The sequence below is a fragment of the Gossypium raimondii genome, chromosome 10 (assembly GCF_025698545.1).
Source record: "Gossypium raimondii isolate GPD5lz chromosome 10, ASM2569854v1, whole genome shotgun sequence".
Taxonomy (NCBI): domain Eukaryota; kingdom Viridiplantae; phylum Streptophyta; class Magnoliopsida; order Malvales; family Malvaceae; genus Gossypium; species Gossypium raimondii.
The window spans coordinates 6,131,714-6,158,474 of NC_068574.1; the positions used below are offsets into that span (position 1 = coordinate 6,131,714).

A 26,761-nucleotide genomic window follows, 5' to 3' on the forward strand; every position below is an offset into this window, starting at 1 on the left:
ATTCATTGTCCATCTAAAAGAATCTTAGGCCAATTTAAAAATGCTTATTAAAAGTCTGCTTTTGGAAAAAAGAAACTTGGGAAGATATTAAAATTTTCAGCTTTTGAAAAAAAATGTTTTTGAACTAATTTTAACTTAAGAGAAACACTTTTAAAATTTTAAAATACTCATATATATATATATATATATATTTTTTTTCAAAATGAAAAATTTCCGCACACATTTTCTTTTACTCAAATATTACTGGTTAAAGTTTATTTTTTTAAAGTGCAATTATTTACTCAATTTTGTTTTTGGTGTTGCTTGAATCAAACTGATTAAGACATCAATTCAGAAAATAATTTTAAATAGATTAAATCGAAAATTAGGAATGGGTACGAAATTTTTAGCCAAACTAATAATTTCATCAGTAAAACTGTAATTTAAAAACATTACCTTTTTTATTTATCAAAATTTACTTTCGTCCACCACCAGAACATAGATAAAAATAATGTTAAGTAAAGAAAGGAATTATAGATGGAAGTAGTATTAGAAAAGTGGGCGGTGGGTTATAATTATTTTAGAAATTAATGTTATTTTGATATAAAAAATTTAAATAGCAGAGTTACCTCTAAAAATGTATACTAAAATGATGAAATTTGATTGGTGAGCTCAAATTCAATAATTAAGGTTTGGGTTGTCGACATAAATGGAAATAATTTTGGGATTTTCTTTTCATTTTGCACGTTTGTCGTAAGATGTGATTGACTTTGAGGATTTTGACCAAACATGCTATCCGAAGTAATATTATTAATAACAAGAAAAACCATTTTAATCCACTTTCGGTGGTATTTTTTTTCATTATTCAGATTTTAAAATCAAATATATATTATAATATTTGTAAAATGTTATAAATTTTCAAAAAATATTTATAATCATAATTAAAAAATTTTGAAGTAATACAACACGAGTAAAACGAAAAGCAGGGTTTTCGTAATGTTACCGTCCAAGATATTAGGGCTTCTTATACAGCCGCCAAACATGTCAGAAATATTTAAGTTAATTAAGCACGTGTAATAGCTGTAGACGGTGACAACTACGGCTCTCTATCTAGAAGTCACCTACGGCTCTTTATAACGACAACTTAAAAGCACCGTTTTGAGTGGCGAGTATTCCGTTTTCCACCCATATCTTCAACATTAAAAAAAAAAAAAAAGCCATCAAAGATCCCAATTTTTTTGTTTACCTTCATATTTTTCAATAATTGTTTGTTCACCATGGAAACAAGCATGATTTTCTCCAAGTTGGTCTCTTTTGTTTTGATACTCCAGCTCCTCAATCCTATAGTTGTTTTGTCATCATCTTCTTCTCTAAGCTCATCAAATGGGTTGACTGAAATCCCCAAGAAGTTCCTTGATTTCGCTAAAAGAAAAGAGGTTGTTGATTGGATGGTAGGAATCCGGAGGAAGATACATGAGAATCCCGAACTAGGATATGAGGAATTTGAGACTAGTAAGTTGATTAGACTAGAATTGGATAAACTGGGTATTCCTTATAAATACCCAGTTTCAGTCACTGGTATTGTTGGCTTTGTTGGGACTGGTGAACCTCCTTTTGTTGCTATAAGGGCTGATATGGATGCCCTTGCTATTCAGGTTTGAAAAAAAAAATTTGCCTTTAGTTGACTCTGGCAAACAAAACAAAGCCTTTTGAAATCAACTATAATTTCTATTAAATGAGTTTGTTCAAATGCGTAGGAAACAGTCGATTGGGAGCACAAGAGTAAAAATCCTGGAAAGATGCATGCTTGTGGCCATGATGCTCATGTCTCAATGGTTCTTGGTGCTGCAAAAATACTAAAACAGCATCTTCAAGAGTTAAAGGTGCCCAAACTTTATGTTTGATCATTTGTTTTATGATTGAACTGTTGCTCTCTTTTTCATGATTTTGTATTAGTAAAGGTGCTAAATACCATTTCACTTAAAGCAATTTTTTTTTTATTAATTGTTTTTTCAGAGCAATTTTGTTGATACTCTTGTTTGGTTTTTAGGCCTCTTGTCTTAATAACAATCTTAAATCATTGTTAATAGAGGGGTATTTTATCATTACAAAATTGCTAAATTCACCTTTCCATATTATATGAAGGTAATCATAGTGAATACATTCATTCATTAAATCTCACTCCATGCTGCACTCTCAGTACTTGGCTGCCCCTGTTTATAGTATGTTTGAACTGTAAGTAATCTGCTTAGTCGGAGAATCGTGAAGACATTAACAAGCATGATGAGTATAATCTTCTTTTTTTAATGTCCGAAACTCGGGCTTGTGAAAGTCTTCTGATCTAGCAGAAGAGAGATAGCAGAACATATAGCCTATTGCTCTGATGATGCCTAATAGTTTTCCTTGTTTCCCTTATGGGATGCTTGATGCCGTTCGATTTTGTTTCTTAATCAGGGTACGGTTGTTCTTGTTTTCCAACCAGCTGAAGAAGGTGGCGGAGGGGCAAAAAAGATGCTAGATGCAGGTGTGTTAGACAATATTGATGCAATCTTTGGACTGCATGTTCTACATAGTGCACCAATCGGTACCGTGGCCTCCAAGCCGGGTCCTTTATTGGCTGGAAGTGGCTTATTCGATGCTGTAATAAGCGGAAAAGGAGGCCATGCAGCCATTCCTCAACATTCAATAGACCCGATTTTGGCAGCCTCTAACGTTGTAGTCAGCCTACAACATCTTGTTTCACGAGAAGCTGATCCATTGGATTCCCAGGTACATTTCTTCCATTATCTGTAAGCCTTTTATCCCTTGCTCCCTATGCATATTAAGAAATGATTTGGCTCATCTTTTTGCATACTATTTCCTTGTAGGTGGTCACAGTTGCGAAGTTTCAAGGAGGCGGCGCCTTTAATGTCATTCCAGATTCAGTTACAATTGGAGGGACTTTTCGGGCATTTTCGAAAGCGAGTTTAATACAACTTAAGAAGCGGATCGAGGAGGTAAGTAGACAAGTTCATATATTGCTAATGAAAGGTAGCGCTAGTGACATGTTTATCTGATTTAGTCAAGTTGACAGGTTATCAAAGGGCAAGCTGCTGTACAAAGGTGCAGTGCGACCGTGGATTTCTCCAATACCAAGAAGCCGATGCTCCTTTTCCCTCCGACTGTAAACGATAAGGACTTGCACGAGCATTTCCTGAAAGTTGCTGGGGATATGCTTGGAAATGACAAAGTTAAAGACATGAAACCAGTGATGGGGTCCGAGGATTTTGCATTTTACCAAGAGGCGTTTCCTGGGTATTTCTTCTTCATTGGGATGCAAGATGAAAACAGCCCAAAGCTCAGCTCAGTCCACACCCCAAACTTCACTATCAATGAAGATATTCTTCCTTACGGTGCTGCACTTCATGCATCATTGGCTACTACTTATCTCCTTGAAGCAGAGTCGAAACTTCGTCCTACAGGGGGCAATTTACATGATGAACTGTGAAGATTCTTTGAATAAGAACACGATCAGATTTATTGGTAGAAATTATTAAATTCCATAGAAGTTAGTAGGGCAAGTTATGTAAGAGAAATCAAAATTAAAATAAAGATATTTAGTAACTTTTTATAATGTCTGTAAAACTACAAAGATTTTTCCTTTTTTGGGTTAGAGCGATAAAGATTTCCAGCTCTATTGTACAGTTTCTACGACTTCAACCATATTAAGCATCTGTTCTTTTAAGAAAAACAAATATACTAACTTTCTTGTTGATGGTAAATAAAAACATCCAAAGACGTTAGAAACAAGAAATAAGAAAACTTCTTTCTTTATTAAAAAGTGATTGAATGAGACTGTGATTTTACACAAGTGCGAAGCCAGAACAATTTTTTAAGGGGCCAAATGAAATTTTAATTTTTTATATAGTCTATATATTTATAATTTTTGAAAGATTAAATTAAATTTTTATAATTTTAGGGGTTTAAAGTATAATTTTACCTTTATTAATTTAAAATTTTAAAAAAATTAGAGGGCCTAAATGATAATTTTTCATTTTAGGAGGGGTCAGGCCCATGCCAACCCCCTAAAATCGCCTTTGATTCCACATTATTCATATCATTTTCCAATAAGAAAATGACAAATCAAAAAAATAGGGATGACGTGAAATCACAGTTTCATATAATCCTTACTATTTTGTTAGTTTTTACTTTTTTTCTATAAAAAAAAGTCTTACGCTTGAAATTAAAATTCATTTTTTCTATTGATAGGTTTGTTAATTATTAATAATTTTATTAGAAAACATTATTACTTTTATTTATTCTTACAAAATTATTACTTTTAATTTTATATTAGTTTAAATATACGATTTTAAAGTGAAAAATAAAATAAAATTTAGGAAGTAAATTGCAATAAATTATTACACTTGTTATCGATGATGAATAAAAGGTGCAAGTTTTGGGAGGTTCGAGCACCAAAAATAACTTCAAAGATCAAATAAATATTTTATATTTTTAATAGGTGTTATAGTATTAACAATTACTAGTGTGAAATGAGAAAAAGTTTTCATAATTTTTCATATATTTTAATTTAATTTTATAATTTTATGCTTTTTTATAAAATCTTATAATTTGTAAATTTTATTAAATTTTATTATTTTGCAAATTTTCTATATTTTTTGTCATTTTTAATTAATTTATTTACACTTTTCTATATATCTTATTGTTGTACTTTTTAATATTTTTTACAAAATTTATATATTTTTATGATTTTAATAATTTTAAACATAAAATATCTTTTGTCGTGTGGCACAATCTTAGTATGCCACATTACGAAAATAACCTAAAAATAACTACCGTTATCTTTAATGGTTAACAACTAACTTTAACGGTTAAAAGGTTTAATTGATTAAAATTTTAACATTTAATAATTAAATTGAGTGTAAAATATATATAAATTTAATTTATTCCTTCTTTTAAAAAAGTTAGGGCTTTAAAAACTCTTTAAATTAATTAAGATTACTTTTGTTACCATCACATAATAATTAATAATATATTGAATAACTTGAAATAAGTTATAAATTGTATTATATAGATTGATAATTTTCTATTTTCTTTTAAATTTTGTGTGTCATGTTTTATTAAGTGTATAAATATTATGTTTTTGGGGAGGGATTTACCAAAAAAAGCCATTTTTTTTATAAAATTACCGAAATAGGCCGGTTTTTTAATTATTTACCGGACTGGGCCATTTCCCCTAAAATCGCGCGACGTCGGAGCGATGTCGAGGGCAGGGAGAGAAATGCGTCCACGTCAGTACGACTGCCGACGTGGAAGGAAATCGCTCCCTTGAGGCGCGATTTCCTTCCACGTCGCAAGTCGCTACCGACGTGACGCTGATGTGGACGCCACAGCGTGAACAAAGGCCCAACGGTCAATTTTTTTTTTACTATATAAACCCCCCCACCCCTTTTATTTTCACAAACAAATTCAATATCAATTTCTTTCAAAAATTCTCTCAATTCCTTTCAAAATTTCTCTCAATTCCTTCAAAATTTCTATCAATTTCCTTCCAAAATTCTCTCAAATTCCTTCCAAAATCCTCTCAAATTCCTTCAAAAATCTCCAAATCCATATTAAATTTCTTTTTCCATTAAATTTCATTTTTAAGAAAATTTTAAAATTTTTATTTTTTAAATAATTTTAAAATTTTAATATTTTCAACAATGGCCGGATCATTGATTCGTCTTGATAGGAATCACATATCGGTGGAGCAAATGAACATGGTAAGTATTAAATTTAAATTTTAAATTTTTTAAGATATTTTATTTATGTATTTTAGATATTTATTAATATATTTTTTGTTATAAAAGGTCAAGATCGGGTATTGGAATGCAATATTCGAATATGCATGCTCCATCACCGTTAGTAAAGAACTACTCATGGAAGCGGGATTTTGGCACGTGGCGTACAGTAGTCGGGATGCAAGTTGGAGCCAAACCGATCGGTCGTTGATCGAGAGGTGGAGACCGAGACGCACACATTTCATCTTCCATGTGGAGAGTGCACTATCACTCTAGAGGATGTCCATCTGCATTTGGGATTGCCGGTGGATGGGCACCCAGTGACCGGGTCTGCCCAATCTAGCAATTGGGAGGCGATGTGCTACGAGCTTTTGGGCGCCGTTCCGGATAAAATGGATGGAGGTAAGGTGGAGATGGGCTGGTTACGTGCCACCTTCCCCGGTCTGAATGAAAATTCAACCGAGATTGAAAGAATCCGATATGCTCGATCATACATTCTTCAAATAATTGGAGGCTATCTCATGGCCGACACATCACGAGCTGCAGTACATCTAAGGTGGTCGCTAAAACTCGTTGATTTTAGAGCAATGGGTGAATTTAGTTGGGTCCGCCGTCTTGGCAACATTATATCGGGAGATGTGCGGGCGACCAAACCGAGGAGAGCAAAATCGGAGGTTGCTGTCACTCACGCAATCATGGGCACGGTTTAGCTTTCCATTTCTACTTCCTCAAGTAAACCACCGTATACATTCCCACTCGTAACGAGGTAAATTTTATATTACATTTTGAAATTGATATGTAGATTTTGTAAGAATAAAAGAATGCTAAAATTTATTTAATTAGGTGGAACCATCCGCAAGTTATCGTGGAATACCGATGAACTTGAAGATATACGGCTTCTATTGAGCAACGCCGAAGCGTATAAGTATTATTGCAAATAGATATTTCCATACATTCGCTAGTGGATTGATATTTAGTATTTAGTATTATGTATATATGTAATATTTCTATCATGTTCATGTAGTTTCAATGGACACCATACGAGGATCCGGCATCCGGCAAGAATCCGGAAGAGTTTTTACAAAATCCGAACGCTTGCACGTGAAAGTGGTGTTGATCAACTATGCAACCGTGGAGCCCCACCAGACATGCATGAGTCCTACGACAGTTTAGATGTAGACAACCGATCCTTGCGGACCCTGAGGAGTTTGACGAGTACCACAAAATCGACCTTCGGCTATTAGGTACGGATTGGCCGTTGTAATCGGTCGCGTGTACACGTAAATGTGGGAAAATCGAATGAATATCTACCTACTGGAACCAATCATCGCTCCCGAGTTAGCGTGCTTCGAAATACATGCCATGGTTTAGGGCTCATGGGAAGCCGTATTTACTTACGCCAGAGGAGAGGCGGCGGCAAATACATGTCGGAAGGGAAAGGCGCGGGCCTCAAAATCCAATGGGACAAAACTACGAGGGCAGCCCCTCAACGAGGCCCAGACATTCACCCGGTTCATCATCAGCGACCATGCAATCACCGTCCCCAACGAGAGCACCAACGCAGTCACCTGGCGCAGCAATTCAACAGATGATACCCACGATTCACCTTTCCCTATGATGCGTGTATGTTTCCTAGCCCTTATATGTACCCTAACCCGTACATGTATCCTTTTCCGAATCCTATGGCAGGTTGGAGCCAAATGCCCGGATCAGCTCCATTTCCTGTAATGCCAAGCGGACCACCGATAACTAGGTCATCGGCACAGGAGGGGTCGCAAGGGGGGCCGTCGGAGAGCTCTCCTTTTTACCAATCGCCAGCAACGCATGGCTTTCAAACTCCGTCGCCGTTCATGATGCAAACACCTCCACATACACTATTCTTTGAAGGTGGATCATCGTCCCAAGTCCGACAACCAGATGCCGAACCGGAAGAACCAGAATCCCCACCGGAGGAACAACAACCGCCATTGAAGCTAGAGAAAGGAGGAATCCAATAGCAGAATCGTCGACGGCTACCGCCATGTGGAACTGAATCCCCCGGTCATAGACATTGATTATCGTATTAAAATTAATCATTTGATGTAATGAATTAGAAGTTTATGACGATGTAATACTAATAGAATTTTTTCCGAGTTATTTTGACATTATTTGATTAAAATCCTAACCCTACTTAATTAAAAACCCTAATTTAATTAAATTAAAAACCCTAACCTAATTTTATTAAATTAAAACCCTAACCTAACCTACTTAAATTAAAACCCTAACCTTATTTAATTAAATTAAAAACCCTAACCCTACTTAATTAAAAACCCTAACCTAATTTAATTAAATTAAAAACCCTAACCCTATTTAATTAAAAACCCTAATTAAATTGTAGTTTTACATAATGTTGGATTTCGTAAAATGTTTTGACTGGTACTAACATTTAAGAAATTATAGTAATTTGATAATTTAACCAAAATTTAATACAATTATCAATACATAATTGAATAAAAGATAATTTCTTCTATAATTACATTCAACTATTGCGATTAGGGCATGATCGACTTGTATGGCCTGGGTTCCTACACCATCCGCACAATTTCTGTTGACTAGCTGTTTCTCGGATATCCATATTGTTCCGTATTCTAGTGGAGAAAGGTCGACCCTTGCCATTGCCGTATTCTAGTGGAGAAGGTCTGTGATGGCACCTGGGACGTGTCTCTCTAGCACCTGACACCATTGCCATATTTCATTATAAGAGGCGTCCCACCCACTATGCATCTTCTCCAATGCCTTTTGCTTAGCTATTCAAGCCTTGCGGTAAGAGGGCGTGTACCCCATTTGGCTACGGATATTGGCAATTATCACCGGCACTGAAGTCCGAGGATCTGCTTTTATCGTGGGCAGTATCAAGCTAGCCAACATAGCTGAATCCATTTTCGGATGATCTTCTGAAACACCTGCATAGGGAGGGAGTACATTAAGTAATGCAACATTGGAAAATAAAAAAATTATTCATACACATTCAATACTGTACCTGCAGCACATGTATGTGGACCTTTGTACTTTTTGATCTCCCACAACCCTGTCCTCTTTCTTAACGAGGCGACGATTTTTCATGAACATGTGCCGTCTTGCACCGCACACTTCGCCTCAAACTTATCAAATTTTGATTTAACGACGTGGTAATTAACGCCGTTTTTGATGCTATGCTGTTTCAAAGCACCAATAAAACTATCTTTATTGGTAAACTGATTACCAACTTCAAGTTCACCAACATCTACTCCCGAACTTGTACGATCGCGCACCTGGTGTGGTAGATCTGGAAACTCTAACGCATCATCTGCTGATAGATCGACATTATGCATGTGGGCTGGAGGTGAATATGCTCTGAATCGTGGATTTTCTTCATCATCTGCACTCATATCACCATCTTCACCTTCTATTGGAATAGGCTCCGGTTGTAAAATAATCTCACCTCGCACCATCCGGCCGGCTCTCGAGGTGGATCCACATCGGACTCACCTTCTAACCCACAATCATCTGCAACGTACGACGTCCCCTCACCGATTGATGTCGTAGGTAGTACGTCATCCCATCTTCTGGGCATTTGATAACGCCCCCAATTGGATGTAGATTGCCATCCAGTAGAACTTGATACGGTTCTCCAGCGTATTTCAGCGTCAACCGTCGAGCCACCGACGTACATGTCCCATCCATCGACAGAGTGTCTTGGGGATGTGCATTCGACATCGCTATCGAACATGGGTCATTCGTATTTTGTAACACGCTAACCGAGTGTCGGCCAGGGGTCGTGTATACATCTCGAACACCGGACGGAAGTACATCATTTGGTGACGTAAATTGTACATATAACTCAATATAAGTTGCTCCGCTAGCAAGATGAGTCTGCACCATTGCCTCCAAGCTACGAGCACCTTTTATGTCAAACGAGTCATATGTCACCGGATCAACAGAAGAACAAAATCGATACGTCATTGACAGAACTTTCATTGGCGTGGTTCCGAAGATTTTACGCCTAATTCTTTTATGGAGTTCATCAAATCTATGTTTTGGCTAAATGACAATCATGACCGTATTCTCGACAAAAACAACACCATTCTCGGTGGCAAACCTCACCATCGTGAAAATAACAAAGACTAATACGTTCACTCATTTTGAAACTCTAAATTCCCTAACCCTAACCTAAAATGTTTCTGCTCTGAGTTATGCATTCTAAGAAAATTCTCTGCCTAATTTATAGCCTCATTAAACTTGTTATCAGAGCGAAATCGCGTCCACGAGGGCGCGATTTCACAATTTCTTCTCATATAGCATCCTGGTATCAGCGATTTTATACTATTTCCTCAGAAAACGTCAAAAAAAATTATTTCTCACATGGCCAATGTAGCGAAATCGCGTCCACGAGGCCACTATTTCACAATTTCTTCTTAAATAGCATCCTAGTAGAAGCGATTTCCCACTATTTAACCAGAAACGTCAACTCGAAAAAAAATTTTCCTGGACCCCTAACTCTTAAAAAGCCTGCACCCTAAACTCTAAAAGCCATAAAACCCAGGCGTAAAAATCAAGGTCAAAATCGCGTTCCCGACATCGCTAAGTGATAGAGGTGGCGTCACGTCGTGCGACCTGCCGACGTGGAAGGAAATCGCGCCTCAAGGGAGCGATTTCCTTCCACGTCGCCAGGTCGCACCGACGTGACGCGACCTTCTCGCCTGCCCCCCGACATCGCTCCGACATGGCGTGATTTTAGGGGAAATGGCCCAGTCCGGTAAATAATTAAAAAACCGGCCTATTTCGGTAATTTTATAAAAAAAATTAGCTTTTTTTGGTAAATCCCTCGTTTTTGGGCTCATGTTTAGCTTTATTGCAATACAGTCTTAATATTTTTTTTTTTGAAACATGGGCATAGTTGGGGGCTGGCGAGAGCCTCGGCTCCTCTAAAATGAAAAAATTTTCATTTAGACTTTTTAAATTTTTAAATTTAGAAAAATAAAATTACACTTTGACCTTTTAAAAATAATAAAATTTTAATTTAATACTTTAAAAATTATAAAGATATAATCAAAATTATATTTTTATTATTATAAAAATTATAATTTAATTTCATCCCTAAAAGGATTTTCTAACTTTGTCCTCGAAATAGTTGTTCCAGTAGCTCCATTAGAAGTAGTAGTACTAGGTCAAACAAATTATCCATGTTGGTGGCCAAAAGAACCCCACTATCAAGATTCGACGCATTTGTTTTTAGTGCTTCTACGAACATATTCTGCTTTGTTTTCTTTTTGACCCAATAAAATCAACACATGAGTGGGTTAGGTTAATGATGAATTTCAATTGGCCTATAAAAGGGAAGCAATAAAATTGAAGTTTTGTCATTATTTTCAAGACATGGCGGCATTGCCAATTAACACCAAGGTGGTGGTGTTACTCATTTTAGGCACATCCATGGTTGTGTTTACCATCCCTGCAGGCAAAGCAGATGATGGACTCAAACAAACCATTATGTCTGTCTATTTCCACGACCACTCCTCCGGCAGTCCCGACTCCACTGTCCGTGCAGTTGTTGGCTTTCCTGGCAAGCTCTGGAACTTAACCCAATTCGGGACTTTGTTTGTTTCCGATGATCCCGTAACCGAAGGCCCCGACCCTGAATCAGCCCCTGTGGGACGAGGCCAAGGCATATTTGTCACAACAAGTTTGGATGGTGTCAACACTCATGTCTCCCTTTCGATTGTCTTCACCAATGAGGCCTGCAATGGAAGCACCATCCAGGTACAAGGCAATAGTGACCAAATGAAGGCGGTTAGAGAATATGGTGTGGTTTCCGGGACTGGCAAGTTTCGATATGCCAGCGGCTATGTTACTTTCGAGAATTTTTCGTTTAATAGCTCGATTTCGTATGCGGTTATTCGTTGCAACATTTCAATCCGTCACTATTAATAATCATACTTTAAAGTGATAGAGGAGTCAAGAGAGTACTTATCTTTTTCTATTTTATCAAAATTGCCCCCTAATTAGTTAGCCTTTGGCACAATTACCCCTTTGTTCAAGATCTTTATTAAAATTATTCTTAATTGATCCTCATAAATTAAATTTTACTTTCACCTATGATAAAATTGTTTTTAATTGCATTCCTGAGAAAGTTTACTTTTTATTTAAAGATTTCAAATTTAATTTAGGCTTTACATATCAGCCAAATACCTACAAAACAAAACAAAAATGTTTTCATATTTTTTCATATAATTTTAATTTTTTTATGAAATCTTATAATATTTTGTAAATTTTATTAATGTTTAAATACTTTTAATAACTTTATATATTTTTAAATATTTTTTCATATTTTTATATTTTATATTTTTCATAATTTATATAATTTTTAATTTCATATTTTTATTATTTTGTATTTTTCTAGGATGAAAACTATTTGATAAATGGTTTTTGATTGAAGTATCTTTATAGAGTTGTAAACGAAACTCTGAAATTTTAAGGTGGTGCCATAATGCCATGACTGAAATTACTGTTTTATGTCATAGATAGTAATGCCATGGACACAGTGGTTTAACTATAAATTTACTTGAATAATAAGCACTAATATTATGGTAATATTGAAACAAGGCCCTAGTAGCTTAGATAAATAGTTAGGATACGATTGGCATGTCAATAGGGGACTTTTGTTTTCCAATTGTTAAGGGATGCGGTTTCAACCATGATTAGTCTTCGAGTGTAACACTTTGGTGTGTACTATTATTGTATTGTTCTGGTCTTCGGGCATTAGCGCTACTGCACATTACTGTTACTCTGGTGTGTTGGTTGATTTGTCTCTTGTATTCAATTCTAATTTCTTTGAGTTTACTAAATGTTGAAATTAATTAGTCCTAATTTTAAAATTAAACTAATTCTTTCATTGAATAAGTGAGTACTTAATTACCCGACACTATTATTTCTATATGTTCTTGAAATTAAATTGTCCTCTGTTTTCTTAATTGTTGAGTAGTTGCCAATAACATTGCTTCTAAATGATTTATAAAACTTTTGTATGAAGTTTAAACTATAGTTTTAAAGGGTAGTATATAAAGTATTTCCATATTATTTTACTAAGCTTTATGCTTAATATGACGTTGTCTTTGTGCGTAAGTTTTCTTAACTTGAAGTTCGAATCGTCTTAGGGATCACCGACTACACCATTATCATTATTGAAGAGTATGAAACATTTGTATTTACAATTTGTACCTAATATAGCATGTAATAGTGAGGTCATTTAAGGATGCATATATATTTGTTTCATATTACTATAAATTATAATGGTGATATTCTCTACTATCTGGTTTACTTTGACCTTGAGCCAAATGCTATATCATTTGAATGGGTGCATGCATTTCTTAAATATTTCATAATTAGATTGGTTTTAATGGAACTATATATATTTTTATTATAATGCTAGTATAACTTATGAATGTTTTTGACAAATTTTGTTTCAAGAACAAAGACCATGGCTTTTGGCTATTTTTTGAAACATGTTTATTAGAGTCTAATTAGAAATGTTTTAAGGGTTGTTTTCAACTTTTAAAACATTATTTCTAAATGCAAAATGTTTTGGAGTCAACGTGGGATGATTTAAGATTGAAATAGGAATGTTTCAATGTCAAAATGCATCCCTGCTCAGGGTCCGGTACTTGGAACCAAAGGTACCGCACCCTTTTAATCAAAAATCGTCTCATGAATAATACAAAGGTTAGGTATTGGTACTTTTTCCCTAACGTACCAATCCCTTATACCATTTTGGTCACTACACTGTTTTGTGCAAAAAGAGTCCTCCAAGGTTCGAAATTGGTCCAAACACCTACAAATTGATTTAAAATTATTTAAACAAAATTCTAAAACTCTAAACTTGATTTTTATCTATTTTCTATAATTTTATAAAAATATTTTATTATTTATTTTCCTAAAAAAAATATATCAGTTTTGTCCTAATAAAGTCTCTCGTTTATACCGGCCAACAGGGCAATTTCATTCAAAAATATATATATTTGTGCTAATCAAATGAGGATTATTTAATTTATAGTAAAGGTCAATTAGTTTTGAAAAATAATTGAGAGAAATAAAATAATGTTTTAAAAATAATGAAAATAAAAAATTAAATTAATACATAAAACTATTAAACTAATATACAAATTTGGAACTGTACAAGAAAGTAAATACCAATGATATTTGCCCTAAATTAATGATCAAATTTAATAACGATTAAAAATAATTGTTAAATTTTATATTTCTTTTCAAAACAAATATGCAAAACATTTTTACATATACCAAACAATAAAATAAACAAATTTAAGATTGTTTGCTTGCTTACTTGGCATAAACAACTTCAAAAATAAAAAAATAATATCATAATATTATATTACTTCATCATCAATTAAAATAATTTTCTATCTCTCTCCGACGCCATTGTTGTTTGAATATAATTCGATATTGCCTTTCGAAAAAATATTATTTTACTGCTCCATTCTTTTTTTTATATAATTCTAACTCATTGTTGCTAATGGTCTCTATTTTTTACCAGTAATTGACTGCACCTTAGACATACGCACACCTAGTAGAGAAAATGTACCCCCTGATGCATTTATTTATGTCACTCTGGTTGATGGGTTCATCAGGGATGGTGATCTCCATGAGGCAAAAGAACTCTTTGATATCATGATTGGAGAAGGCATGGATCCTGGTGTTGTGAGATATAATGCCATGATTAAGGGTTTCTGCAAATTTAGAGAGATGAAGGAAGCATTATTATGCGTCACTAGAATGATAAAAGCACATCTTACCCCAGATCAGTTCATTTACTCTACTATTATAGATGGTTACATACATAGGTGGTGCCCTAAGGATGTTTAAACAGATGGTGAAAAGAAAATGCAATCCCAATGTGGTAACATACACTTCCCTAATCAATGGATTTTGTCGAAATGGAGATTTAAGTACGGCTGAAAAAGCTTTTAAAGAGATGCAATCTTGTGGTTTGGAACCTAATGTAGTCACATACACTATACCTACTGGGAGTTTTTGCAAGGAAGGTAAACTGGCAAAAGCAGTCTTCTATTTTGAGTTGATGCTATCTATCAAGTGCATTCCTAATGAGGTTACTTTCAATTATATCGTAAATGGCTTCACAAACAGTCCAAGTGCAGTTCTGGATAATCAGTGCTTGGAGAAGAGATCTCTTTTTCTTGAATCTTATAATATGATCATATCTGATGGATTGGTTCAAAGAGCTGCTGTTTATAACTCTATCCTCCTCTGCCTTTGCCGTTGTGAATTTTCATCTTTGACTTAGGCGGATAAAAAACTAAGTTTCTGCCCAAAGCCGCGCGGTTTGCTAGGCTTAAGTTTTAGCCCATGACACTAGCTTCTGCCTGTAAAAGAAGAAAACAACATGCAAACAACACGTTAGAAGTGTGATTCTTTCACTGCTTGACAAAAATATCAGAAACTTAAGCAATCACTATTTGAAGCTATTGCATAAAAAGATGGAACTCACACGGGAGATGATATGTAGTTATCTTTGTTACATAAACCAACATTGATGTTGTTTACAAGTAATGCAAGTACTATTTTCTGCTCTAAGATGTAGTATGGGCTATTTTCTGGGACACTTGTACGAGAAAGAACCCGATATTCAAAACAAATTTTAACCTACAATTTGATATTTGTATAGTATGTGATAATAGCTTTTTATGCTAGTAAATGATTTTTTTTTCTAAGATATTCAATCTCTAAAATTCAGAAGTCCTTAAATCTTCATATATTTGATAACCAAAGAGAAAAGCAATTGGTAATTTCCCGAGGGGATATTAGACCTACCCAAACGAAAAATCCATATAAATTTATCAAAACAATTTGTTAGGTTCAAAGTTCAGCAAAAGAGCCTTCTCTTCATGAGTCACACAAGATCCAGCCAAGCTCTTAGTTTAGCTTGCTATTTAAAATATTTTAACAAATTAACACCTGAAAAAGAAGAGGAACCTTCTTAACTTACAATCCCAAAACTGAAACTATCAAAAAACGAAAGATCAGCAATTTGTTGAATACCATCACACACTGCCCAATGCAGAGTTATACATACACAAAGGACTTTTGATGAATTGTTTTGATAATCACATATTGTCCATGCAGTATTATCAAGTATTATCAACTATATATAAATCAATCTCGACAATCACACAAGAAAGTTGGGTGTTTAATATATTGGTTGATAGACAGCCCAAACTATATTTATCAAAATGTGAAGAGAAAATGTAGCCATATATTGCAAATCGAAAATCCTCTATGCAAGTTGTAAGGCAGCCAAGAAAATCCATGCATCTTATGGTGGTATATGTGGTAAAAGTTCTCTTATCATATATCAGATAAAAACATTTTTGCTCCTACAATAGAATAATCAAATCCTTTGACTAATAAAACCAAGAACTTAAAATTAAACCAGGTTCTTTCGTAATCAAAGCCCCACAGGATATATAAGGTTAAACATATTGATTTAAAATGTATACCCAATAAAATAGATTCATATCATACATAGCTGTCAGCTCATCAACTACTTGAAAAATCAGATTTCTATCATGTACATGGATGGATTAGCCTGCTGCTTAACTCACTCAGCAGTAAAAGAAACTAGTTACAGACACTTTCTAGATTACACTCATATTAAGAGTCAAATGATGAAACTCATACCTCCAACTCATTTCTTCCACAGAATCTGTCACTAAAACAACGGCGTTGACAGAATGCAATTATGGTGGACCTAGCTGCACAAGCACCGTTACTGAGATTAGCCCAGAAATCGTCAGTATCCATCCTATGCTTCCAACAAAAATAGAAACTGAAGAAGACTAAATTACCTGATTTTTTGAGCTAAAATGAATTGTTAAGGTCTGCGAAGAAAATGTTCGCAATATACTTGTTGAGTAATTTGGTGAAAGCAGCAGTTAACCACCCACCCTACTCATTCAAGATCAATTCACCGGTTAAATCAACCAAAGATTATTTTCATATAGTAAAACCAGATGATGTGTTTTACTTTGGGCATTTCCTCTATTTTGCAGATACTTTGAGATCCTCCTTTTGGTTTTCATAGCTGCACCGTTTAATCAAGTTCTGCAAAATTAGCGATGCCTCAGAAGTTATTCCGCAAGGTAGACATTGGATCAAAAGTTCTGAGTACTTCAAAGCAATTTGAAGTCCCTGTTCATTTAAATCATCAGAAATTACGTTCCTCCACTCCTTCGATTGTCCCTCCAAACAAATGCCATGTAGAAAGGCAGCGGAAGAGACAGGGTCAGAGAGGAAGCCCTTGTTCATCAGCCTATCTTTCAATTGCAAAGCAATTCTAGTCATTCCATTTTGGCAAAGGCAGAGGAGGATAGAGTTATAAACAGCAGCTCTTTGAACCAATCCATCAGATATGATCATATTATAAGATTCAAGAAAAAGAGATCTTTTCTCAAAACACTGATTATCCAGAACTGCACCTGGACTGTTTGTGAAGCCATTTACAATATAATTGAAAGTAACCTCATTAGGAATGCACTTGTTAGATAGCATCAACTCAAAATAGAAGACTGCTTTTGCCAGTTTACCTTCCTTGCAAAAACTCCCAATAAGTATAGTATATGTGACAACATTAGGTTCCAAACCACAAGATTGCATCTCTTTAAAAGCTTTTTCAGCCGTATTGAAATCTCCATTTCCACAAAATCCATTGATTAGGGAGGTGTACGTTACCACATTGGGCTTGCATTGTCTTTTCACCATCTGTCCAAACATCCTTAGGGCACCACCTATGTCATGCTGCTTTATGTAACCGTCTATAATAGTAGAGTAAGTGAACTGATCTGGGGTAAGATGTGCTTTTATCATTCTAGTGACGCATAATAATGCTTCCTTCATCTTTCCAAATTTGCAGAAACCCTTAATCATGGCATTATATCCCACAACACCAGGATCCATGCCTTCTCCAATCATGATATCAAAGAGTTCTTTTGCCCCATGGAGATCACCATCCCTGATGAACCCATCAACCAGAGTGGCATAAATAAATGCATCAGGGGGTACATTTTGGTCAAGCATCTCTCTGAGGAGGACTTTCGCAGCAGAAAGTTTTCCTTTCTTGCAAAGTCCATTCATCAAAACATTATATATACCAGCATCAGGCAAAACTCCCCTTTCTAACATCCTGTATCGAATTGTTAATGCAGCATCCACCTCTCCCATTGCAACAAGTCCATGGACAAGAGATCCAAAAGCAACTACATCAGGTTTATGTCCCCTCTCTGACATTTCAATAAGCAAATCTAGTGCCACAAGATATTCCCCTATTTTACAATAGCCTTGTATCAAAGGGGTAAAACTAATTTTATTCAGTGTCAACCCCTTCTTCTTTGCCCGTTCCAGTAGCTGACCTGCTTTCTGAACCTTCCCATCCTTACATAAACCACCAATCAAAGTGTTATATGTAACAATATCAGGTTCACATCCACTCTTAATCATCTGCTTTATAGTGTCTTTCACATTAACCTCAAAACCATGCTTAAATCGAGCATCAAGGATGGTATTATGAACTTGAGTATTAACAGAGACACCCATTTCTTTCATTTCTTTCAAAAGCTTGTCTATTGCATCAAAATCCCCTTTCTTACAAAACCCGTTTATCATAGCTCCGTAAGTCTTCAAGGTAGGTAAAAATCCCTTCATTTTCATATTCTTAAAAAGTTCATTAGCCTTTTCAACATCACCTTTAGTAGAATACCCATCAATTAATGTATTATAAAAAACAACATCTGGAACACACCTTTTCCCCCACATATGCTCAATCAATTTTTTACCTTCCTCAACCTTCCCTACGCTACATAAACCCTTCACCATTATACTGACACTATAATTATCCACACAACCATCTCTTACAACCATTTCACCGAACACTTTACGGGCGATCTCAACTTTTTTTAACTTCACAAGCATATTAAGCAACGAATTACAAGCAATCAAATTAGGAACAGAGTCATAAATCCTAAGCACAGAATAGAACAGTTCAAGAGCTTTATCAACAAAGCTATAATCCGCATAAACACGAATAAGAAAGCTTAAAGCTTCAAGCGTAGGTTTTGTTTCTTCCATTTTCATTTTCTCCAGCGCAGTATCGATCTCGGAAAATAGTTTAAACCTCGCTAGGAGCTTTAAAAATGAAGAATAAGCCAACCCATTGAAGGGAAAATGCAGAGTTTCTTGTTTAGAAACCCAATTAAAGAACTTTATACCTAATTCTACGTCATGTATTTGATCAAACACGTAATGGGCAATCTCCGAAACGCGGGTTTCTTCGTCGCAAAAACGGGTTTGAAGGGAATCCGGCCATTGTTGGTGGGTTTTGAGGATTTGAATGGTTTCATTGATGAGGTTTTTGACACGGGGAGGGACGCGCAATGGTGAAGGAGAAGTGCTCTTTGGGGTGTGGAGAGGTTTGATACGAGAGAGAATGGCTTTAGACATGACGAGTAAAAGAAAGAATGGTTGAGAGAAGAAACGAGATTGGAGGTGTCCAAGGATTTAATCATTTCGGGTTAAAATTCTAATGAACTCCTTAAATAATGCTGATTTATACTCGGCATACACAATCCATGCTCCAAATATCAGCTCAATTAACCGCGCTGTTGGAGCAATTTAAAGTATTGTCTAGTTATAGCAAAAAACTTACTTATATCTAATATATAAAAAAATACAAATTTGGAGAAAAACTTTAAACAGACTCATCATAATAGTTAAAAATAATTATAACATTTTATTTTAAATTATTAATTAAAAAATTATGTAAAATAGAATATGTGATAATTATATATTTAAAATTTTATAATTTAATAAAATTTGTAATAATTACATATTTAAAATAATTATAATTTAGTTTATAATTATTATTTTTTAAAAAGTTTTGTAAACAAAGTTTTACCATTACTTGAATAGAACTCTAAGCATAGAATATAAAAAATTGGGATAATTATAATTTAATTTACAATTATTAATTTAAAATAATTAAAATCGTTATAAAAATAAAGTTGTACTAATTTTATTTATGTAAAATAGAATTATTAATTAAATGGAACTCTAAACATATTAATTATCACTTGATTAATATTATAGTTATATAACAATTAAAATTTAACTTTAGTTTTATAGCATTCAAGAGTAGTTAAGTATATTCAATTAAGTAATATCCACAAAAATTTATTGATCTATCATAATTTGATACGTCAAAATAAGCTCTTTTGACACTTAAAAATGTGTTCTTTCAGTGTTTCATGACTTTATGTAATACTTTTTGGTAATTATTGGATATTACCTTATAATTTAGTTTTTATGCATTTTTTGTACTTTTTGGAACCAAAATGGCAAAATAGCATCATTGTAAGTTTAACGGTTAAATCGAGATTGTGCAGGAAAGGATTAAGGTGAAAACTTTAAGAAAAGTTGCCACTATGGTCAAGGTCGCAATACCAAATCCTCTGTTTTGCGACACCAGAGCCTTCCATCATCACAAGGACTTAAACTTCAACAAAATTACACTATAAGTGGATAGTGTTTGAAGCTGCAACAAGGGAGTAATGTCGCGACATTAGCCTTTAGGATCGCGACATTAGCCTTTAGGATCGCGACATTGAGCTTTCAAGGTCACGACATTGTGGGCAGTCACAAGATTAAGGAGTCCAAGTCGTCCAAGGGTGCAAGTCATGACATTAGAAGCCATGGTCGCGACATTGAACGTACCAAACATCCTTGGGAGCAAACTGTTGAGGATGTCGCGACATTGAAGCGTGACGAGGACAATTATACAAGAGTAATTTTTAGTCCAACTAAGCTTTGATCAATTGTTAAACGGGGGCATTTTTATCCATTTTAGGTCAAAAATATGTTAGACTATTTAAGTCACCTTAAGACATATTTTGAGGAGGGCTTTTTCATTAGACAATTTTTAGGTTTATTTGTTTCACTTTTTGTTAAGAACTTTTTCTGTACTTTTAGTCTTTTGCACTCAAAAGGTATAAGTACCTTTGCATGCTTTTGAGTTTTACAACAAGATTTAATAGAATTTATGTAATGGCCCAAATTTGAGGTTATCGGAACAGTGGTTTCGGGACCACAAATCCGATGAGAAAAATTTTATTTTTCTTATATTTTTATGGTCTACAATTTCACAAAATGATTTCGTGAAAATTTCGTTCGAAAATTTCGACGTTTGGGCACTCAATTTAGTCAAAAGGACTAAATTGTAAAAAGTGCAAAAGTTGAGTTCTACATGTTAGAGGTGTCCAATTGTTATGAAACTTTAAATCGGAGGTCCTTATATGGTAATTATACCATTGGTAACTTGGTAGACAAAAATGGACATGAGATAAGTGAAATAGAAAATTTTTAAGTTAGGGGCAATTTGGTAATCTAGTAATTAAAATGAATTAAAAGGGAAAAAGATGGCAAAAATCATCATCTTCTTCATTAGGACGAAATCAGCAAGGGGGGAAGCCATAGTTAGGGTTTTCAAGCTTCCAAGCTCCATAGTAAGTGATCCCAAGTCCCGTTTTTAATGTTTTTTTACGTTTTTGGAGTCCCGGTAGCTTAATTTAGCTTATTCTAGCAATAATTTAACCTAGGGTTTATATTTGGAAAAATACCCATAGGTGAAAAGTGTTTATTTTGATGTTTTATGATAGAATATGAAGCTAGAAATTATGTTAAACAACTTTTGCTAAGCGATTTTAAGTGAAAACGAGTAAAACGACATAATCGGTAAAAATACCTAATGTTCATAAGTACATGTTAGAGTGGGAATTTGATGTTGCCATAGAAGGAAAAATGTTCAGAATGTTATAAAACATAAGAATAAGAGATGAAGTTTAATTTCCGAGCCTTGGGGTAAAAATGTAATTATGTAAAGTTTAGGGCAAAATTGTAATTTTGAAAAGTTAGAGTCGAGGGCTGTTTTGATGAATGTGATTATTAAATAAGTTAAATTTACTATTTTAGATCAAGAAGTACTGAAACTCGAGGTTAGACAAAGGGAAGAATAAAGTTGAAGGCTAAGTTGGTGAATTTGGCTATAATTGGTACCGAGGTAAGTTTACGGTAAATAAATGCAATATTTCAATATTTATTATCAATGCTGTTATTTTCCAGCAACTATGAATTTATTTTATGAATTTATTTGATGATGATCTAAGCATGAAATGATAGAGAATTAAAATTAAAAGTCCCGTTGATACATAAGGATGGTACGGATACGAATGTCATGACATTTGGGTAAAGAGATCCCATGTAAGACCATGTCGGGACATGGCATTGGCATCCTTAAGATCATAAGAGGTCCCCTGTAAGACCATGTCTGGGACATGGCATGGGCACCGAGACGAGAGGTCCCATGTAAGACCATGTCTGGGACATGGCGTTGGCACCGAGATGAGAGGTCCCCTATAATACCATGTCTGGGACATGGCATGGGCACCGACATGAGAACATCCCATGTAAGACCATGTCTGGGACATGGCTTTGGCATGTTATTATCAGAAGAGACCCGAGTATCCTTATTATTCCAATGTGGTTCAACGGGCTAGTAAACGAATCAGGTACATGAAAGTTCAGTTAAAAGCATGAATGACAAGCTCAGGTAAGTTGTAAGACTTAAGAACTTATTATACTATCAATTGACGTCCAACGATGCAGCAAGGATTGAGTAAGTTATGCACACAAGTATTCTAAGTAAACAAGTAAGAGAACTAGTATGAGATTAACTAAAGAGTAAACTAGAGATATAGACATTGAGTTTAATTATTTAAGTTAAATATTGTTATTTATTTGCTAGTAAACTTACTAAGCTTTATGCTTACTTCTTTTATTTATCTTTCTCTTATAGTATTGCAAAGCTACTTCAAGGATCCTAAAGAAGTCGGAGATCGTCCACACTATCAACTACAACCGCTTTCGGTATTTTATATCGAAACACGTTTGAGTTATGGCATGTATAGGGATTTAGTTATTTTGTATGTTTGTAATGATGATTTTGCTAATGAGTGATGTGTAAGTATTTGATGATGTATGGTCATTAAAATGGTTAAGGATGAAGGTGTTTGTTGTTATGAAAGATTAGGTGATAAATTATGCATGGAAATCATGAAAGGATAAAATTTGGCAAAGAAACAGAATTCAGGCAGCACAGTGACGTGAATTTGAAAAATCACCTAGGATGGTATAAAATGAATTAGAGGTGAATGATATATGGAATTAAATCTTGTTGAGTCTATTTTCATGGAAAAATAACAGTGTAGCAAAAGGAAATTTATATTTTAAGATATGTGAATTTTAGTAAGATAGGGTCAGAACTGTTTTGGAGTCCCCTGTTCTGAGTTTAGAAAATAATTACAAATTGTACAAAAATGGTTATGAGTTGAAATTTACATGCTTAGATTCCTTAATGAGTCTATTTTCTGTAGGAACAAGTGGGAATAGCATATGAAAATCCTATAACGAGAAAAGTTATTTTTAGTAACAAGAGGTCAGAATAGTCGAATGGTGAAACAGGGAGACTTTAACTAATAAATCTGTACTAATTGGCTGAACCAAAATTCTAAAAATTTTATGGTGAGTAGATATATGAGTCTAGTTTCAGGAAAATTTACGGAATTAACGAGTTCTGTAGCTCAAGTTATAATTAATTTAGTAATCGCTATGCGATTGGATGATTTTTGTAAATAGTGAAATAAATTTTCAAACCTAGTTTTTATGCTCCGAATTGGTAAGATAAGCTAAGTAATGCCTCGTGCTCGACTCCGGAAACGATCTCGGGTAAGGGGTGTTACAATTTAGTACTATTTTGTTAATCCAAAATTATAACTTTATAATCGGGGTTGTGGAATTTCAAGTTTGCTCTTTATTTTGTCAATCAATTGATGACTTCATTGTAATTTTCTAAGCATTTCTAAATCATTTTATTTTTTGTGTGATTTAATTGTTTAAATTAATATGAAAATGAATGGGTTGGTAATTTTGATGATGGGCATGAACTAAAATCTCTTGTAGTTGATTAACTGAAATGTCAAATAATAATTTAAATTTTAGGGACTAAGTTGTAAGATTTGGACTTAATCGAATAACTTCCAAATCTTACAACTTAGAAACCTAGCATTGACGACACTAAAGGAATACTTAGATAAGTGAGACTGAGAGGAGATTTTATTAAGCATGTATTCGGTTGTCCCTATTTAGCCTAGTGAGATTGAAAGATAATTTGGACTAAATTGTCTAATTGGATAATTTTGTAATTAAGAGGTAAAATTGAACCAATTAGAAAATTGATTAATTTAGCTTCCTAAACCAAGGATTAGTTATTGAAACGGATATTAATCAACTACTATGCTTTATTCTAATTATTACAATTGTAATTTTGGTACTTTTTGCAATTCAATTCTTTAGTTGATAGTTTAGCTCAATTCAACACTTTTAGTGTTTGCCATACTATGCTTTTTAGGCATTAGCTAGCTAGATTCTTTAATCAATGCATTAACTTTAAAAATTCATCTTATAGCCCAATCTCTTTTATGTTCAATCTTTTGAATACTTCGTGTTTCATTAAAACATAAAAATATTACAATTAGACCTGTGACACTTACAAAAAACTGTACTTCACTTTATTCGTTTGCATTTTTCTCTACTTGGTGTACGTACGCCAAGGCACAGTCAATTACTAGTAAAAAATGGAGATTGTTAGCAACAATAAGTTAGAATTATATATATAAAGAATGGAACATTAAAGCAATGTTTCTTCGAAAGGTAATATCGAATCATATTCAAACAACAATAGCGTCAAGAGAGAGATAGAATATTATTTTCATTGATGATGAAGTAATATAATATTATGAAATTATTTTTAAATTTTTGTAAGTTTTTATGCCATGTAAAGCAAGCAATCTTAAATTCATTTAATTATTTTTCAAAATTAATTGACATTTACTATAAATTAAATTAATCCTCATCTAATTAGCACAAATATATATATTTTGAATGAAATGCCCTCACTTGTCCTATTGGCCAGTATGAACGAGAAACACTATCAAGACATTTTTGGTACAAAAACCAATACTTTATTTAAGAAAATAAATAATAAAACATATTTATAAAAGTATAAAAATTGATAAAAAAAATTAATGGTAGAGTTTTGGAACATTTTTTTAAATAATTTTAAATCAATTTGTAAGTGTTTGGAGGTGTCTGGGACCAATTTCGGACCTTGGATGGTACTTTTTGCACAAAACAATACAGTAACCAAAATAGTGTAAGGGGATTGGTACCTTAAGGAAAAAGTTTCAATACCTAGCCCTTGTACTGTTCATGAGACGATTTTGACTAAAAGGGTGCGGTACCTCTAGCCTCGAGTACCAAACCTTGAGCACTTGGGGTGCGTTTTAGCCTTGAAACACCCCTATTTCGATCTTAAATCATCCTACGTTGACTCCAAAACATTTTGAACTTACAAACCATATTTTAAAAATTGAAAACAATCCCTAAACCATCTCTAAACTAGACTCCTATAAACATGTTTAAAAAAATAGCCAAAAGTCATGGTCTTTGTTCATTAAACATAGTCAAAATGAAGAAAAACTTGTAAAAAACATTCATGAGTTATACTAGTATTATAAAAACATATATAGTTCCATTAAAAACCAATCTAATTATGGAAAATCTAAGAAATGCATGCACCCGTTCAAAAGATATAGCATTTGGCTCAAGGCCAAAGCAAACAAGATAGAAGTAGAGAACATCACCATTATAATTTATAGTAATATAAAACAAATATATATATGCATCCTTAAATGACCTCACTAGCACATGCCACTAGGTAGAAATTGCAAATACAAATGTTTCATACTCTTCAATAATGGCAATGGTGTAGTTGGTGATCCCTAAGACAATCCAAGCTTCAAGTCAAGGAAACCTATGCGCAAAGACAACGTTGCATTAAGCATAAAGCTTAATAAGATAATATGGAATTACTTTATATACTTACCTTTAAAACTGTAGTTTAGATTTCGTTCAAAAGTTTTATAAAGTATTTAGAAACAATGTTATTGGCAACTACTCAACAATTCAAAAACCAGAGAGCAATTTAGTTCCATGAAAAACATATAGAAATAATAGCATTGGATAGTTTAAGTACTCGCTATGATAGAAAATTGAATACGATTAAGTTAATGAATATGAAAAATGGTATAATTTGACATATTAATTTGAATATGAACATTTGATAGTTGATTTATGTCTTTGCATAATTTATGTTATGTTATAATATTAGTTATTGAAATACCACAGAGTTTATATTTAGTGTACGATTTTATTTTTCGTGTGCAAGTTAGGTGTTATTTGGACTATCGAGCATCAATTTTCAATACCCGTAAAGAATCCCAAACTCAACAATGTCGGTGAATTTCCTTTTATCAATTAAGGGCATGTACTTAAGAGAGTCTTTTATCTATGTTTTAATAAATTAAAGGATGAATTGATATATGATGGACTTTGTTTGTATATAATGCTATTTGACAAGGGTGTGAATCATGTATAAATAAATATATATAATGATATTCTTGGTGTGTGAATTTAGTAAGTATGTTTCATAGATTGAATGGCTGATAATGGGAAGGATAATTGTACCTTGTGTAAATTTTGATATATGTGACAATGGTTAGCACCTAGAGGTGCTCATGGGCCGGGCCGGGCCTAGAAAAAATTTCAGCCCGGCCCGAAATATGGGCCTAGAATTTTGCCCAAGTCCGGCCCGGGAAAAATTCATAAAGCCCGGGCTCGGCCCGGCCCGGCCCGTTTTTTAAATAAATATCAAAAAATTATTTTAAAAATTAAAACAAAAATAAAAAAATTTATTTTAAAAATATTTTAAAATTAAAAAAATTAAAAAAGTA

The 26,761-nt window shown here is 33.9% G+C and overlaps 4 protein-coding genes across 7 annotated transcripts; 3 read left to right on the plus strand and 1 right to left on the minus strand.

The window, feature by feature from the left end:
• Positions 1-1,167: 1,167 nt before the first annotated feature.
• Positions 1,168-3,662, plus strand: LOC105777893 (IAA-amino acid hydrolase ILR1-like 4). The gene is made up of 5 exons (XM_012601397.2): positions 1,168-1,634; positions 1,737-1,862; positions 2,434-2,748; positions 2,847-2,975; positions 3,053-3,662. The coding sequence occupies exons 1-5, from the start codon at positions 1,257-1,259 to the stop codon at positions 3,464-3,466; spliced, it is 1,362 nt and encodes a 453-aa protein (XP_012456851.1). The 5' UTR covers positions 1,168-1,256; the 3' UTR covers positions 3,467-3,662.
• A 7,479-nt stretch (positions 3,663-11,141) lies between these two features.
• LOC105775922 (dirigent protein 1) lies at positions 11,142-11,885 on the plus strand. Its single transcript, XM_012598414.2, has one exon. It carries the CDS (start codon positions 11,154-11,156, stop codon positions 11,703-11,705), a length of 552 nt encoding a protein of 183 aa, XP_012453868.1. The 5' UTR covers positions 11,142-11,153; the 3' UTR covers positions 11,706-11,885.
• Positions 11,886-13,404: 1,519 nt separating this feature from the next.
• Positions 13,405-15,093, plus strand: LOC105775162 (pentatricopeptide repeat-containing protein At1g52620-like). Its single transcript, XM_012597690.1, has 3 exons — positions 13,405-13,450; positions 14,326-14,514; positions 14,633-15,093. The coding sequence occupies exons 1-3, from the start codon at positions 13,405-13,407 to the stop codon at positions 15,091-15,093; spliced, it is 696 nt and encodes a 231-aa protein (XP_012453144.1).
• On the minus strand, positions 14,179-19,450 carry LOC105778198 (pentatricopeptide repeat-containing protein At1g52620). Of its 4 annotated transcripts, none has more exons than XM_052621609.1 (3): positions 16,655-19,450; positions 16,488-16,557; positions 14,179-15,172 (listed from the first exon to the last, which is right to left on the minus strand). In XM_052621609.1, exon 1 carries the CDS (start codon positions 19,299-19,301, stop codon positions 16,848-16,850), a length of 2,454 nt encoding a protein of 817 aa, XP_052477569.1. In that variant the 5' UTR covers positions 19,302-19,450; the 3' UTR covers positions 14,179-15,172; positions 16,488-16,557; positions 16,655-16,847. The 4 variants fall into 4 exon arrangements, with proteins under 4 accessions (XP_052477569.1, XP_012457311.1, XP_052477568.1 ...); XM_012601857.2 differs by having other exon boundaries at positions 16,488-16,561; XM_052621608.1 differs by having other exon boundaries at positions 16,488-16,578.
• Positions 19,451-26,761: the final 7,311 nt, after the last annotated feature.